Raw genomic sequence first — 17,832 nt, 5'->3', positions numbered from 1 at the left:
ACTTGTATGTATAGCATAGTTTACACATTAAAAACGTAGGTCTATATAACAGGAGGCAGGCTCAGACGGTCTCAGGCCCAGTATGGATTAGACGTGATTGGACAAAGGTGAGAAAGGGTAACGTATCACCGGATTACAGGTATGTATAGCATAGTTTACACATTAAAAACCTATGTCTATAGATCAGGAGGCAGGCTCAGACGGTCTCAGGCCTAATATGGATTTGACCAGCTTGTACAAAGCTGAGAAAGGGTACATTATCACTGGATAGCAGGTATATATAGCATAGTTTAAATATTTAAAATCTCCATGTTCTCAGTATGGATTAGACAACAACCTAAAAAGTAGAAAAAAGGAAATGTATTTGATGCGTACGCCAGTATACACTTTTAGTGGTATTTTTAAATCTTCATATATATTTCTGTCTCAGTAAGACAGTCCAGACTCACTGTAATAGGAAAGGAGATGCATACAATTACTGACAAATTCTAGTGATTGCAGAAATCTAGGAATTCCTATTGACGGGATAAACTTCCGTCACAATTCTCAGAGGCGATGCAGACCCTCAATTAATTAGTGTGTGGAGACAGCGAAAACCTTTCTTTGTGAAGAAAGTGTTGCTGTATCGCAGTACCGTTGATCCCATCGCCATTACTCATATCCATATAATTTTGATCACAGGGAGAGATGTAAACATGGTGCTCACTGCCTATCATGCTCGGTCACGTAACTTTGGAGTGCAAAAGACAGAAGCCACAGGCCGTAGGTGATTCATTTGGATTGGCATGAGAGGGCACATTTAAAAATGTGCGCTGGAATGTCACACGTCTGTGGGTAGGAAAACTGTGAAAGCTGATGAGAAACCACCACTGCATCTCATTGTGAGTCGACGTCCATAAGAAATGGAAGCCATTGATCATCTGAAGCTAGATCCCAGCCAGCGGGACAGGGCATAGCTACGTCTTAACCATCATCTTCTATCAGTTCACCAAATTTGTAGTGGCAGTCCATTTGACAGCCCAGACTACACAGCGGAGGAGCAGGGAGAGGTGTTGTGAGTTCATTTTCCCCTTCACCATTGAGGTCTGATGAACTCCCTCTTCTGGTGAAGGAAGGTAGTGAGGCTGATTACAAAGCACCTGAGCAGAATGATGATGACTGGGATTGCTGACTGGATATAAGGCAGCCGACGCCCTTCTGCCTTGCGGGTGATTACTCTGAGGGATTCTTGGAGACCAGTCTGATTCCTGCTCCTCAAAAGCTAAGTTTTCTTCTCTACTTTTTGCATTTGTGTTTTGGTTTTGTTTTGCCTTGTTTTTCTGGATTTCTGCCTTTCCCTGCTGGGTGAGCCGAATTCCTTTTTGCTCTGTCTTCAGATAATACCTGATTACTGATATAGTCTTTTTGAAGCCTAGCGTCTTCAGGGCTTTTTTCCCTATCAGTCTGTTGGCTCTTGTTTTTGAGAGGGTTTTGGCGGATTGCAGACAGCAGCTTTTCTATTCTGTCCTATTTAGTTAGCTTGGGCCCCATCATTTGCTCAGCCTATCTTTCTATCTGTGTGTGTTTTTTTCATCTTGCTTCACCGTCATTATATGTTGGGGGCTGCCTTTGGGGTCTGCTCTGGGGCACTTTAGATTTCCCTTTCTGTCTTTAGGCTATGTAGTTCTCCGGCTGTGATCAAGGGGTCTAGGGCACCGTAGGAACCCCCCACGGCTACTGCTAGTTGTTGTTGTTGTTGTTAGGTTCAGGGGTCTGCAATCCGATAGCTGCCAACTTCTCTGGTTTTCTGGACTTGGCTAGTATTTCTGTTTTTGCCTCCTACGGTGACTCATTCATAACAGAGAGGTAAACATTGCAAATGCTGGGGCCCTGCCCAAGCAAGGGGGGCCCACTCGTGGCTGTCGGTACTGGCACTGGGCCCCTCGTGGTACAGCAGTGTGTCTGACGGCGGGTGTGCACCCCCGCCGTCAGAGACACTTGATTGCACTATGAGGGACCCTGTGCCAGTGGCTGTGCCCAAGAGTCGGCCCACCCATCTGTCCAGGGCAACGGCACTCGCACGGTTGCGTGCGCTAGGTGGTGACCCCGGCCATAGGGGGAGGAGGCAGCCCAGTTAGGGAGGTTTACAAAATGGCATATGTTGATGTGGGACATTCACCTGCTGCTAAAGGTGAAATTGGTCAAGTCCCAGGAAGAGGCGGACCAAAGAAAGCCATTTTTCTGTCAACCTATGTGTCATCAGGGTAAGGTGTGACAAAATCCTTGGAAACCCATGCATGGTTCATTTTAATGAAGGTTAGATCATCCACATTTTGGGTCGACAGACGGGTCCTTTTTTCTGTCAGGATTGATCCAGCAGCACTGAAGACTCTTTCCGATAGCACACTTGCAGCTGGGCAAGCGAGCTCCTGTAAGGCATATTGTGCCAATTCAGGCCAGGTGTCCAGTTTAGCTGCCCAATAGTCAAATGGGAATGACCTGTGAGGGAGAACATCAATATGGGAGGAAAAGTAGTTTGTAACCATAGTTGACAAGTGCCGTCTCCTGTCACTTTCAATTGATGCAGTATTACCAGTCGTGTGAGCGGGACTTGAAAAATCAGTCCACAACATGGTCATGAAACCCGTCTCCAACGCCACTTCTGATGTGTGCACCACCAACACCTCTTCCAAGTTGCCCCCGGCCCCTACGGCTCGTGTGACAACCATCACCGCTGCTGTGTGCTGGGAATGCCTAAACCAACCGGTTTACCAGAGTTGCTTGTTTGTTAGCCAATATTAGGTCAAGGTTCTCCTGTGGCATGATGTTTTGGAATTTGCCTTTATAGCGTGGATCCAGGATGCTGGCCAACCAGTAGTCGTCATCGTTCATCATTTTGGCAATGCGGGGGTCCCTTTTTAGGATCTGCACGGCATAATCTGACATGTGGGCCAATGTTCCCGGTGTCAATGATGCACTGCGAGTGCTGGGTGGAGGAGCACTTCCAGGCAAATCCACATCCCTCCAGTCACGCACAAACCCAGTACCAGACCTTGCCACGCCAACATTTTCTCTTGCCCCACGAGAAGCATCCTCCTCCCCTAAATAATCATCCCCATCATCATCCTCCTCCTCTTCTTTCTCCACCTCGTCCACGACAGTTCCCTGAACAGACAATGGCTGACAGTCATCAAGGCTTCCCTCCTCCTCCTCGGCTGCAGACGCCTGCTCCTTGATGTGTGTCAAAGTTTGCATGAGCAGACGCATAAGTGGGATGCTCATGCTTACGATGGCGTCGTCTGCGCTTACCAGCCGTGTGCATTCCTCAAAACATTGAAGAGACTTTATAGAGGTCTTTCAGCTTCGACCACTGCACACTTGTCAACTCCATGTCTGCCCTCAAAGTGCCTGCCCGTGTATCCTCCCACAAATGCATTACGGCCTGCCTCTGTTCGCATAGCCGCTCAACCATGTGCAGGGTGGAGTTCCACCTTGTTGCAACGTCGATAATTAGGCGGTGCTTGGGAAGGTGGAGCAATCGCTGCAGCTTCTGCATACGACTGGAGTGTACCGGCGGATGTGCGAGCACAGTCTTCGAACCTTATGGAGCAGGCCTGTTAACTCCGGATAATTAGTGAGGAAGTACTGCACCACCAGGTTCAAGGTGTGAGCCAAGCAAGGTATGTGTCTGAGTTTTGAAAGGGCTACGGCTGCCACAAAATTCCAGCCGTTATCACTAACTACCTTGCCTGCCTCAAGATGTAGACAGCCCAGCCATGACTCAGTTTGTTTCTGAAAGTAGTCGGCCAGTACCTCCGCCGTGTGTGTCGCCCAAACACATCATCTGCAACACAGCCTGCTGACGCTTTCCACTAGCTGATCGATAGTGGGACACATCGTGTGCACCACTGTCAGCTGCGGATGCAGTGCTCGTGCGACTGCGCTCTGTGGACGAGCTTTCGCTTCTGGAGGAGGAGCGAACGCCTACAGCCAACTGTTTCCTATACCGTGGGCTAGGCAGCACTGTGCCATCACAGCTGTCCCCTGTGGACCCTGCATCCACCACATTAACCCAGTGAGCAGTGATGGACACGTAACGGCCCTGGCCATGCCTACTGAACCATGGATCAGTTGTGAGGTGCACCTTTCCACTCACTGATTGCTTGAGTGAATGGACAATGCGGTCTTTCACATGAAGGTGGAGGGCTGGGATGGCTTTGCGAGAAAAGAAGTGGCGACTGGGTAGGTCATAGCGTGGTACTGCATAGGCCATGAGTTCGCCGAAAGCTTCGCTTTCAAAACAACCGATAGGGCATCATCTCTAACGAGATTAGTTTGGCAATGTGGGCGTTCAAACCCAGTGTACGTGGATGAGAGGATGAGTACTTTCTTGTCCTACTCAGTCTCTGGTAGGGTGAGCTGGACTTGAGTTGCATATGGTGGAACTAGTGGTGGACATGGCGGACTGAGAGAGGGTTGATGATGGTGATGGAGTTGGTGTTCTTTCTGATGGCCTAGATTCAGTCTTTCATTGCAATAACAGTGTGATTCCCTTACTGATTTGCCCTTGCGACGACAACTCAACATTTGCTGCTGGTGGTGTGCTAACCGGTGGACTTACAGTGGGGGAAACAATGTAGCGTTGCTGACTACCTTCTTTGGGAGCAGTAGCACATGTGGTACGTGAGTTTTGGTAGTCCGTCCACGCTTGCAAGTGCATGGTGGTTAAATGTCTTAGCACGCAACTGGTATTCAGATTTCTCAGATTTTTCCCAACTGGTATTCAGATTTCTCAGATTTTTCCCTCGGCTAAAAGTCTTTGCGCACTTCTTACAGATGACCTTTGCCTGATCATTAGGATTTTGTTCAAAAAAGTGCCACACTGCACTCTTCCTACTGTACTATGGAAGACATTTTGAGGTCTTGAACGCTGTGCTATTTTGACCATCTGGCCAAGCTGTCCTGCAACTCTTTTGGTTTTTGTAACCCGTTTTTGGACTGCTCCGGGCCTGCCAGATAACAGCTGTTGCGATGTCGATGCCCGCTGCGGATGCTCCTCCTCCTCTTCTGAGCTATTGGCAGCAGCACCCTCTACCTCCAATGGATGCCAATCTGGGTCAACAACTGGTTCATCCATCACCTCCTCTTCAACGTCATGTGCACCTTCCTCTGTGTCACCGTGTATGGTGGTATAGTATGCGGGAAGGGGCACCTGAGTTTCATCTGGGTCAGATTTTGGCTCAGTACACTGCGAGGACAATGTAGTGCTCTGAGTGAATGTACCAGCAGAATCATCTATCAGTGGCTGTGCATCAGTACACTCCATGTCAGATTCATCTTTGCCTGGGTAATTCACGATTTGACTTGATAACCCAGGCATGGTATGTGAAAACAGCTCCATGGAGTAATCTGTAGAGTGGCCTGCCGCATCCTTCTATTTTGGTTGGGGTGAAGGACACAAGGAAAGGTGTGGTTCATGAACATGAGCCTCCAATGATGACTCAGTGCTTTTATTTTTTAAAACTTCAGAAGAGGAGGCGATAGAGCTGGAGGCGGAGTCAGCAATGTAAGCCAAAACTTGTTCTTGAAGCTCTGGCTTTAAAAGCGGTTTACCTACTCCCAGAAAAGGGAGCCTTCGAGGCCTTGTGGAGCCAGACGATGACGCAGGCTCAACACCTCCTGCATTAGGTGCTATTTTGCTTTTGCCACTACCATCAGATCCACCACCAACACCATCATTACCAGCTGCCAACCCCTGCCCACTTCCACAGACTCTTCCACCACACTTCCTCATTTTTGGGGAAAATGTACCCAAAAACCACCAACTATATGGTAGTGTAAAACAAGGTACAAGGTGTATATAGTTGTGGGGAGAATTGGAATCTCTGTAGACTTCAGGACACAGTTGGATTCTGTCAGGCCCTGTTTATTTTACAACGCAATGTGACAGGCAGATTCTGGATGTTGTAAGAAAGGTGGATAGAGGACTGTGGAGAATTGGAATCTCTACTCTTCAGGACACAGTTGGATTCTGTCAGGCCCTGTGTCTATAACACCGCAATGTGACCGGCAGAAATTGCCTAGTGTATGACAAACTACAAGGTGTATATAGAATTGGGCAGAATTGGAATCTCCCTAGAGTGTAGGTCTGTAAGAATGGACAAACTCCTCGACTTTTCCTTACAGAGTCACACACGTAGATAGCTTCAATTTGGCAGTGATAACAGCCGTTACACGGTACTGTGTGAGGAGCGTACACCGCTGTACGGTGTGTGAAAAAATGAACGCTCACTACCTCACCAGGACAAAACAATACAATTTGGATTGCTTTTAAAAAATTAGTTTGAACACCAGTGTGCACACAGCAATGCAGCTAGCCTGATCAGCATGAGTAACATGGCGGTCGGCGTCCCCGCCCTTTTATACCCCCTGTGACGCCACACAAAGCAAGCCAATCACTTGCATGCCCATCACGTTGCCCACAGTGTCCGTTCTTCCTGATTGGCTGAAAAAAGGGCGCTAAAGCATCTTTTGAAACGCGACTTTTGAATTTTTTTGACCCGTGTCACTCAACTCTACTTATAATTAATAGATGATGGATGTAAATTAGCAATGTCATTGTTATATCCGGTGTTGTGATCTCTAGTCCACATTATCTGCATGCTAACAATCTAGATGGGACAGGAAAACATTACAGGCAGCGCTTTCCTGCCAGTCACACTACGCCTTTAAAATGAAAGGGCTGCTCCCATAGCGTCCATTCTGGCATAATGTGGAGACCATGCCGCTGGCAGTACAGGTCTGGATTCCCCTACATGTGACCTAGTGATACCTCCTACACGAGATCACGGGACCCCTTTAATGATTGTTTTCCCTCTTCTTGTCCAGATAACCATGGCCTAGATTCATGCCCTTAGTGAGGCAAGACCTAGCTCTGATGGGGAGGGTGCTCATTGGTTTATTTCTAGCCTTGGCAGGTTAGGCCTGTTTCACACTTCCGTTTTTGTGTCCGCCAAACGGATCCGTTTCCGTTTTTTTTTACGGAAACGGATGCTAACGGATCCGTTTTTTAAAACCCGGATCCGTTTTTTTGACAGATCCGTGGTAACCGCTATGGGACAAAAACGGATCCTGAAAAAAAAATTGGCGGATCTGTTTTTTAACGGAAACCAACGGATTTTGACGGATTTGAAAAAACGGAAGTGTGAAACAGGCCTTACACATCCCATTATAGTCACTGTAGCAACCAGACAGCAGCGCATGTTAGGGAGCACAGGTCCCAGCATCACAGGCCACGGGGAGGGCTGCAGCTGCGCATGCGCTACTCCTGACCACAGTCACCACACCGCTCTCACCTCCACTCCGGACCGCTATGGCGCGCATACACTTTACACAGGACTGTGCACACCGTCCGTAGCTCAGCATAGTGAGGCAGCTCCGGCGATCACCAGCAAATAGCCCTGCCTTCATCCGGCACAGCTACGTGTTACTCATACCATAGTAGCCACCAAATCCCAGCGGCAGCGCCCGCATTCACTGCTTTATTTGTGGTCAAAATGCAGACAAGCAATAAAGTTCGGAGAATACAAAAGTTGATGCGGAAATAGGCGTGTCTCTGTCCAGCGCGTCAGCAGGCTGTGCTGTCCCCCATACAGGAGGTGCATTACCTATTGCACTGCGCGGCCACAAGGTGGCGCTGTATCCACTACTGAGACAACTTTGTCCACACTGGCGTGTCCGTGTGCAGTAAGTTAGTCACAGGTCAGGCATGGCTGCTAGGAAGTCCTGAACACCAACGGGAAGTTCTCCAATGTTTACTGCTTTTGGATTGTTAAAAAATAAAACAAAATACAAACTTTTTTTTTTTTTTTTTTTTTACCAGCACCACTTAATATAAGGCATCTTTCACACATCAGTGTGTCCAGTACTTATTATTACTGATAAAAATGCTCTGACGAAGCTGTGGAGGCGGTGAAGCGCACGTCGAGATGTGGGTACAAACCACTTACCAGCTTAGTCATGGCCACAGGTGTATAGCTCATTTTCCATTGATAGTATACTACTTCCAGTCTGTGTGCTAGCTTAGTCCGGGTTCACATTAGGGTTCAGGGACTCTGCGGAGGGCTGCGTACTTCCTCCGTTAAGCCCCACCTACCTCCGCATACTTCTGTATGCGTCCTGCATACCTATCTTTAACATTGGGTACGCAGGACATGCGGATGCGTGATTTTGACGTGCCCGCTGTCCGCACAAAACACAACTTGTCAGTGCCGTAACTACAAAGTTATAGGCCCCGGAGCGAACTTTCAAATGGGCCCCCCATGCCAAAATACACTCACATCTCCGCTCCGTACACCTCGTACACACCCAGCTCCACTCAATACACCTCGTACACACGAGGCTCCTCTCCGTCCACCTCGTACACACACGGCTCCGCTCCGTCCACCTCGTACACACACGGCTCCGCTCCGTACACCTCGTACTCACACGGTTCCTCTCCGTCCACCTCGTACACATGCGGCTCCGCTCTGTACACCTCGTACACACACGGTTCTGCTCTGCACACCACGTACACATGCGGCTGCGCTCCGTACACCTCGTAAACACACGGCTCCGCTCCGTACACCTCGTACACACCCAGCTCCACTCCATACACCTCGTACACATGCGGCTCCGCTCCGTACACCTCGTAAACACACGGCTCCGCTCCGTACACCACGTACACACACGGCTCCGCTCCGTACACCTCGTACTCACACGGTTCCTCTCCGTCCACCTCGTACACATGCGGCTCCGCTCTGTACACCTCGTACACACACGGTTCTGCTCTGCACACCACGTACACACGCGGCTGCGCTCCGTACACCTCGTAAACACACGGCTCCGCTCCGTACACCTCGTACACACCCAGCTCCAATCCATACACCTCGTACACATGCGGCTCCGCTCCGTACACCTCGTAAACACACGGCTCCGCTCCGTACACCACGTACACACACGGCTCCGCTCCGTACACCTCGTACACACCCAGCTCCACTCCATACACCTCGTACACATGCGGCTCCGCTCTGTACACCTCGTACACACACGGTTCTGCTCTGCACACCACGTACACACGCGGCTGCGCTCCGTACACCTCGTAAACACACGGCTCCGCTCCGTACACCACGTACACACACGGCTCCGCTCCGTACACCTCGTACACACACGGCTCCTCTCCGTCCACCTCGTACACATGCGGCTCCGCTCTGTACACCTCGTACACACACGGTTCTGCTCTGCACACCACGTACACACGCGGCTGCGCTCCGTACACCTCGTAAACACACGGCTCCGCTCCGTACACCTCGTACACACACGGCTCCTCTCCGTCCACCTCGTACACATGCGGCTCCGCTCTGTACACCTCGTACACACACGGTTCTGCTCTGCACACCACGTACACATGCGGCTCCGCTCCGTACATCTCGTACACACACGGCTCCGCTCCGTACACCTCGTACACACACGGCTCCTCTCCGTCCACCTCGTACACACACGGCTCCTCTCCGTCCACCTCGTACACATGCGGCTCCGCTCTGTACACCTCGTACACACACGTTCTGCTCTGCACACCACGTACACACGCGGCTCCGCTCCGTACACCTCGTAAACACACGGCTCCGCTCCGTACGCCTCGTACACACGGCTCTGCTCTGCACACCACGTACACACGTGACTCCGCTCCGTACACCTTGTACACACACGGCTCTGCTCCGCTCCGTACACCTCGTACACACACGGCTCCGCTCCATAGCCTCGTACACACACGGCTGCGCTCCATACACCTCGTACAGGCATGGCTCCGTACACCTCGTACACACATGGCTCTGCTCCGTACACCTCGTACACACACGGCCAGGGCCGGCGTTAGGGGAAGGCAGACCAGGCAGCTGCCTAGGGCCCCCTGCTAGTGGCATATTACGCAGCCGCTATGGGGCCCCTGTGAGGCGGGGGGGGCCTGCCTGCCCCCAGCGCCGACTCCCCCCGCCGCCACCGCATTGAACTATACCGGCGACTGCCGATACAGTTCAAAGCAATGATGGAAGAGAGAGCGTCAGCTGACGCTCCCTCTCCCATCATTCCCTGCTCTGCCTCTGAGACACAGCGGGTGCGCGATGACGTCATTGCACTCTCACTGTGCGCCAGACAGGCCGGGAGCAGTGCGGGCAGGAGGAGAAGGTGAGGAGTGTGTGTTTTTTTATATATATCAATATGAGTACTGGACTGTGGGGCCATTGGGGGGGGCGGCTATATACCATGCTGGGCTATATACCATGCTGAGCTATATACTATGCTGGGCTATATACCATGTGGTGTTGGGCTATATACCAAGCTGGGCTATATACCATGTGGTGCTGGGCTAAGTACTATGCTGCATAAGCAAGAAATCAATAGATTCAGAACACATGACACATGCACAAAAACTGAACGGGTCAATAAGATCCTGTTCACACCACCCAAGAACTAAGACACAGAAACAGAACACAGTATGACAAACGTGCATAAATACTCTGTTGTAAAATATATATAACTGTAAGTAGCAAGTGCTAGTAAAAGATGTTAACAAAACCAGGGTATTTTGTTGATACGTTTTTTTGCAAAAAAATGTACGCTAAGCCACTCCGCCGCGTCAAGGCATACCCTTCTCGGAGCAGTCCTATCTAATATATTCAAAACCTGAGCATGTGAATAATACCTTCATGAGCAGGGTTCAGAAAGGTGCTGCCCGGTATGGGCTTGCTGGGCAAAATGGCTTTTTATGCATGTCCCAAAAGAGAGAAGCGGGGGATCTCCCAAAGCTTGCATAAGCAAGAAATCAATAGATTCAGAACACATGACACATGCACAAAAACTGAACGGGTCGTGTTCTGTTTCTGTGTCTAAGGCTGGAGTCACACTAAGGCTGGTTTCACATTAGCGCTTTTTAAGCGCACGCACGGCCGGGGGTAGCTCCGCCCCTGAGCCGGCTCTCTGCCCGGCGTGCCCGCCCCTTGCTTGTAGCGCCGCCTCCTAGCGCACAGCGGCGCCTGCGATCGGCGCACCCTATCTTTAGCATAGGGTGCGCAGATCGTGCGCAGGCCGTGCGCTAGTTGCGCTTTGACCTGCGCTGCGCACTTTTGACGGTGCGCCGTGCGCGCCAAAATCAAACTTTTCGGATTTTGGCGCAGGTCAAAGCGCAACTAGCGCAGGCAAGATCCGTATGGCAAGATTTTCTCGCAGCCTTGCAAAATGGACATTTAACGGTTTTGAGGCCTGCAAACAATTTAAATCATTAGCCTGCACCCTATTTAGACACTCAGAAACAGGTGGCTGCCTACATTCTGTACATTTGTCACCTTGCTTTCACGAGGTGTGTTGGTGTTCTTTGTGCAGCATGGCAGAGGGTCTGCGATTCAATACAACCGAGCAGGTTCTCTTTACCTGGCTTTTGTCACGGCGCTTTGGCCAACCATATCCTGTGATAGTGGATCCGCGGAGGAGGAGACGCATGTGGGTACATCCACTTTTGAGGCAACGACTCACAAGAGGGCATTTTCACCGCCTCTATTCGTCTCTGCGAGAGCATCCGGACAAATTTTACCAGTACTGTCGAATGAGCATTTCCACATTTGATCGCCTCTTGGAGACAGTGCGCCCTGGGATCACCTTTCAGGACACTAGGATGCACAAAGCCATATCTGCAGAGGAGCGACTTCTACTCACAATACGGTGTGTACTCCACAACCACATTCTCTATGTTCATAATGTGTGTGTTAATTTATGTTTTTTGGCCTTCTTGGACAAAGTTTAATACCCTCATCTTACTCAAAATATGTTTCACTTGACACAGCAGAATGTTACATCTAATATGTACTGCATATCACTTAGTCATTGTGCCACCAAATATGTGTGTGTTGTTCTCTCTCATTTCCTACCAAGTTTGGTCGGCATGTAACTGATTTTTTTTTACTTTAGCCATTCTAACCTGTACTATTTCTGTTGTTCTACAGCTTCCTGTCCACTGGCCTGTCTTATGCTGCCCTCCACCATGAGTTTCTCATTGGAAAGTCAACCATTTCAGGCATAGTGAGGTCTACATGTGCAGAAATCTGGACAAGACTCCATCAGGTGGTCCTACCCGAGCCCAGGATGGAAGACTGGTTAAGGATTTCAAGGGACTTTGAGGAGGACTGCCAGTTTCCAAACTGTATTGGGGCCCTGGATGGCAAACATATCAGGGTGCGTAAGCCGCCGAACTCAGGCTCCCAATTCTTCAATTATAAGCAATACTTTTCTGTTGTATTGTTGGCTCTGGTAGACCCTCAATACAAGTTTATAATTGTTGACATTGGGGCCTATGGAAGGACGGGAGACTCTAGAGTCTTCAATACTTCCATAATGGGTCGGCGGCTACGCACCAACCAGTTGGATCTACCACCACCACGCCAGCTACCAGGCTCCCCTGAACAATCAGTCCCTTATGTCCTTGTGGCAACAAAGGACATAGGCAACAAAGGGTGAGCTCCATCACCTAAATAAAGTCAATAAGATAACACTCACATTTCCTCATAATGTTTTCCAATCATAGAATGATTCCACCATGACAGGCAAGGCTACCTCACATCTTTCACACAGATATTACCTGTCTGTAGAACAGACAATATTTAAGCATGCTATACTGGAAAGGATGAAAATACAAAACTCACTTGTTAAGACATAGAGAGAGCGTGATATTGTGAATGCTGGTCGCCTCAAATTGGTTTACTAGAGAATGCTAATAACAAAGTTGACTACTTAACTAAAGGCAAGCACGCCTTTCCTATGCATTAACAAGTGATTAGTGTATTTTCATCCTTTCAGGTAACAGTATAGCGCATTTAAATATTCTCTTTTATACACACATGTAATATCTGTGTGAAAGGCGTGAGGTAGCGTTGCCTGTCATGATGGATTGTTTCATATGTCATATGTTTGGAAAACATTGTTTAAAAATGTGAGTGTTAAATTATGTTCTAAATGTTGGTGAAGGAGAACACCTGTTTTTTTGTCTAGATTAGAAGCACCAGTTACATGTAACTGGACATCTCCAAATTTTTGATTCATAAATCCTCATATGTAGGGGAAGGGGAACGGGGAGGAACAGCCTGTGGGTGCTGCTGGACATTGTGGGCAACATCGCCCTGTGTGGGGCCATACTGTTGCCCATGATGCTGTTGTTGTCCAGCCTCCTGGGCCTGTTGGTGATACTGGCCAGAGTAATGATGATGGTGAGGGGCTTCTTGTTGGCTCTGGTAGGCCCGTGGCTCATACCCACCAAGATAGCCAGATCGTCCCCAACCAGGTTGGGACCAGCCTCCAACACTGGGTGGGTACAAGTGGCCATATTGGTGGGGTTGGCTTGAGGAAGACATTTGGGGCTGCGGAATAGAAGGATGGGTAGGGGGAGGAAGGGCTTGAGGTGTTGGCCCACGTATTAGGGGCTGTTCAGACCCTGCTTGACCAAGCATCTGTGTGGATGGTCTCATGCGCATTACATTTCTTGGTGAGAGCTGCCACCTCTCCAGAAATTCAAACACCTCATATGGGGTATTGGGGGGGTGCTTGCATCAAGCAGGATCTGAATACATCCCCTAATACGGAGCCTGACCTCACGGGTAAGGGCACGGAGATAAAGGGTGAGGCTACGTGCATAGGCCTCCTCACCATCATCTGTAGTGACTCTGGACAAGTAATTCAGCACCCCAGTGTCCACATTGGTCCTGCTCTCTTGAATGGTGACCTGGCGCCTTCTTCTTATTCGCCGTGATGCTAGAGCAGCCTGTGGGGAGGGCCTGATCTGGGCAGTTGGGCTGCTGCTCAAGTTGCCCATCTCTTCCAGGATGGGTGAGGTTGCAGCTGCAGACCGTCCTGGTGGTGTGTTGTGTAGGGCAGCCATTGTGTGCTCTTGTGATGCCTCCTCTTCAGACATCCTTCTTGTAGGGGGAGAAGATGGGCCAGCCACCTCATCCCCTACAGGATCTATAATGGGCTCTGCCTCTGAGGCCGTTCCTCGATCCGTAAGGTTGGATTGAGTTCTGTTATGAAATAGAACAGAGGCAAAAATACATCAATATTTTTGTCCCTGTAAAGTATTTGTGTAATGTTTTTGTGTCATGTGGTGTGAGGTATGTACTTACGGTCTCAGAGCCAGAATTGGGGCGAGGAAGTTCAGCCGGTCATAGTAGATATATTTGTGCTTTACATGGCCAGCATCCCCACTCCTGGACCGCTGCTGGCGTTCCCGGCGGTACTGGTCCCGGATGCTTCTCCACCGTTTCATCACATCTTCCACTGCAATGTGACAGGAAAGATTGTCAAAATCACATATTTGAGAGGTCACATTTTCAAACAGTAGTCTAGGCATGGGGCCTTATGGGGTGTGCGTTCTACCCATGGTGGCATATGTAATTGGGCCGATACCCAGGGTCTCATTAGCTCCCCTGAAACTAATTTTAGTGGCTAGGAGGATGAGGAGCTTGTGGCCTAACCCCTAATTATGGCTGTGTGACGCCACGTGTCACATCCTAATGTAACGGCCTCATGAGGCTAATAAAAGTACATGCACAGGAAGGGGGGGGGGCTGATTGTAGATTCATTTTATAGCGCGCGCTAACGTTAATTATATTTTTATGGTTGCACTTCCGAATTTTATGCTGCTCATCACGTGGTCTGTCACCAAAGTCATGGTACATCTGGCGACAGATGCGCCTCCATGACGCCTCCTTTCTTGTGCGGTTCGCATAGCTTGCGTCGCGTGGGTCCCATATTTCTGGACGCTCCTGCACCAGCACAATGAGCATCTCTACATTAATATATGTGGACGCCATGCTGCTGTACTCCGTGGAGGCGTACTTCCTGGATGTCTGGAGCGGTTTTTGAGCTCATTTGCATGTCTACGCTTCCTGATGATGGATTGGCCCATTTCCTGTTCACCAGCCAAAAGACCTGCGTATTGCTCGCAGGTCACACGTGTGTTCCGTGTGTAATGCGTATTTTTTGCGCACCCATAGACTTGCATTGGCGTACTACGGACGTAGTACGCTGACAATCGCAGCATGCTGCGAGTGGCACGGAGCGTAGGATATGGAGGAGAAATATACGCCTGGTGCGAGTGACCCCATAGAGAATCATTTGTCCGTGTCTAATGCGTGCTTTTAGCGCCTCTCACTCTCCCGTATTCCTCGCCAGTGTGACTCCGGCCTAAGTACTATGCTGGTCTATATACCATGCTGGGCTATATACTAAGCTGGGCTATATACCATGTGGTGCTGGGCTATATGCTATGCTGGGCTATATACTATGCTGGGCTAAATACCATGCTGGGCTATATACTGTGCTGGGCTATATACTGTGCTGGGCTTTATACCATGTGGTGCTGGGCTATATACCATGCTGGGCTATACACTGTGCTGCGCTATATACCATGCTGGGCTACATACCATGTGGTGCTGGGCTATATACTATGCTGGGCTAAATACTATGCTGGGCTATATACCATGCTGGGCTATATACTAAGCTGTGCTATATACCATGTGGTGCTGGGCTATATGCTATGCTGGGCTATATGCTATGCTGGGCTATATATTATGCTGGGCTAAATACCATGCTGGGCTATATACCATGCTGGGCTATACACTGTGCTGCGCTATATACCATGCTGGGCTGGGCTATATACTATGCTGAGCTAAATACTATGCTGGGCTATATACCATGCTGGGCTATATACTAAGCTGGGCTATATACCATGTGGTGCTGGGCTGTATAGTATGCTGGGCTATATACCATCCTGGGCTATATACTATGCTAGGCTAGATGTGGTGCTGGGCTATATACCATGCTGGGCTATATACCATGTGGTGCTGGGCTATATATTATGCTGGGCTATATACCATGTGGTGCTGGGCTATATACTATGCTGGCCTGTATACCATGTGGTGCTGGGCTATATACCATGCTGGGCTATATACCATGTGGTGCTGGGCTATATACCATGCTGGGCTATATACCATGTGGTGCTGGGCTATATACTATGCTGGGCTTTATACCATGTGGTGCTGGGCTATATACCATGCTGGGCTATATACCATGTGTTGCTTGGCTAAGTACTATGCTGGTCTATATACCATGCTGGGCTATATACTAAGCTGGGCTATATACCATGTGGTGCTGGGCTATATGCTATGCTGGGCTATATACTATGCTGGGCTAGATACTATGCTGGGCTATATACCATGCTGGGCTATATACTGTGCTGGGCTATATACTATGCTGGGCTTTATACCATGTGGTGCTGCTCTATATACCATGCTGGGCTATATACCATGTGGTGCTGGACTATATACTATGCTGGGCTAAATACTTTGCTGGGCTATATACCATGCTGGGCAATATACTAAGCTGGGCTATATACCATGGTGCTGGGCTGTATACTATGCTGGGCTATATACCAGCTGGGCTATATACTGTGCTGGGCTATATACTGTGCTGGGCTATATACTATGCTGGGCTATATACCATGTGGTGCTGAGCTATATGCTGTGCTGGGCTCTACCATGCTGGGCTGTATACCATGCTGGGCTATATACTATGCTGGGCTATATACTATGCTGGGCTATATACCGTGCTGGGCTATATACCGTGCTGGGCTATATACCATGCTGGGCTATATACTATGCTAGGCTAGATACCATGTGGTGCTGGGCTATATACCATGTGGTGCTGGGCTATATACCATGTGGTGCTGGGCTATATACTATGCTGGCCTGTATACCATGTGGTGCTGGGCTATATGCCATGCTGGGCTATATACCATGTGGTGCTGGGCTATATACCATGGTGGGCTATGCTATATACCATGTGGTACTGTGCTATATACCATGGTGGTGCTGTGCTATATACTGTGTGGTGCTGTGCTATATACCATGTGGGGCTGGGCTATATATTATGCTGGGCTATATACCATGTGGTGCTGGGCTATATACTATGCTGGCCTGTATACCATGTGGTGCTGGGCTATATACCATGCTGGGCTATATACCATGTGGTGCTGGGCTATATACCATGCTGGGCTATATACCATGTGGTGCTGGGCTATATACTATGCTGGGCTTTATACCATGTGGTGCTGGGCTATATACCATGCTGGGCTATATACCATGTGTTGCTTGGCTAAGTACTATGCTGGTCTATATACCATGCTGGGCTATATACTAAGCTGGGCTATATACCATGTGGTGCTGGGCTATATGCTATGCTGGGCTATATACTATGCTGGGCTAGATACTATGCTGGGCTATATACCATGCTGGGCTATATACTGTGCTGGGCTATATACTATGCTGGGCTTTATACCATGTGGTGCTGCTCTATATACCATGCTGGGCTATATACCATGTGGTGCTGGACTATATACTATGCTGGGCTAAATACTTTGCTGGGCTATATACCATGCTGGGCAATATACTAAGCTGGGCTATATACCATGGTGCTGGGCTGTATACTATGCTGGGCTATATACCAGCTGGGCTATATACTGTGCTGGGCTATATACTGTGCTGGGCTATATACTATGCTGGGCTATATACCATGTGGTGCTGAGCTATATGCTGTGCTGGGCTCTACCATGCTGGGCTGCATACCATGCTGGGCTATATACTATGCTGGGCTATATACTATGCTGGGCTATATACCGTGCTGGGCTATATACCGTGCTGGGCTATATACCATGCTGGGCTATATACTATGCTAGGCTAGATACCATGTGGTGCTGGGCTATATACCATGTGGTGCTGG

General features: G+C 49.3%; 1 protein-coding gene across 1 annotated transcript in view; it reads right to left on the bottom strand.

Annotated features, from left to right (window-relative positions):
• The window catches only part of MCUR1 (mitochondrial calcium uniporter regulator 1), a 59,534-nt gene extending 51,956 nt beyond the window's left edge, over positions 1–7,578 (bottom strand). Inside the window, exon 1 of the mRNA XM_073589953.1 lies at positions 7,335–7,578. Within this exon, the coding sequence (XP_073446054.1) occupies positions 7,335–7,449 (115 nt within the window). The 5' untranslated portion in view covers positions 7,450–7,578. The remainder of the gene's footprint in view (positions 1–7,334) is intronic.
• Positions 7,579–17,832: the final 10,254 nt, after the last annotated feature.

Source organism: Dendrobates tinctorius, unplaced genomic scaffold (assembly GCF_039654945.1).
Source record: "Dendrobates tinctorius isolate UK_male_01 unplaced genomic scaffold, ASM3965494v1 ptg000115l, whole genome shotgun sequence".
NCBI lineage: Eukaryota > Metazoa > Chordata > Amphibia > Anura > Dendrobatidae > Dendrobates > Dendrobates tinctorius.
This window is presented reverse-complemented; position numbering and strand designations above follow the sequence as displayed.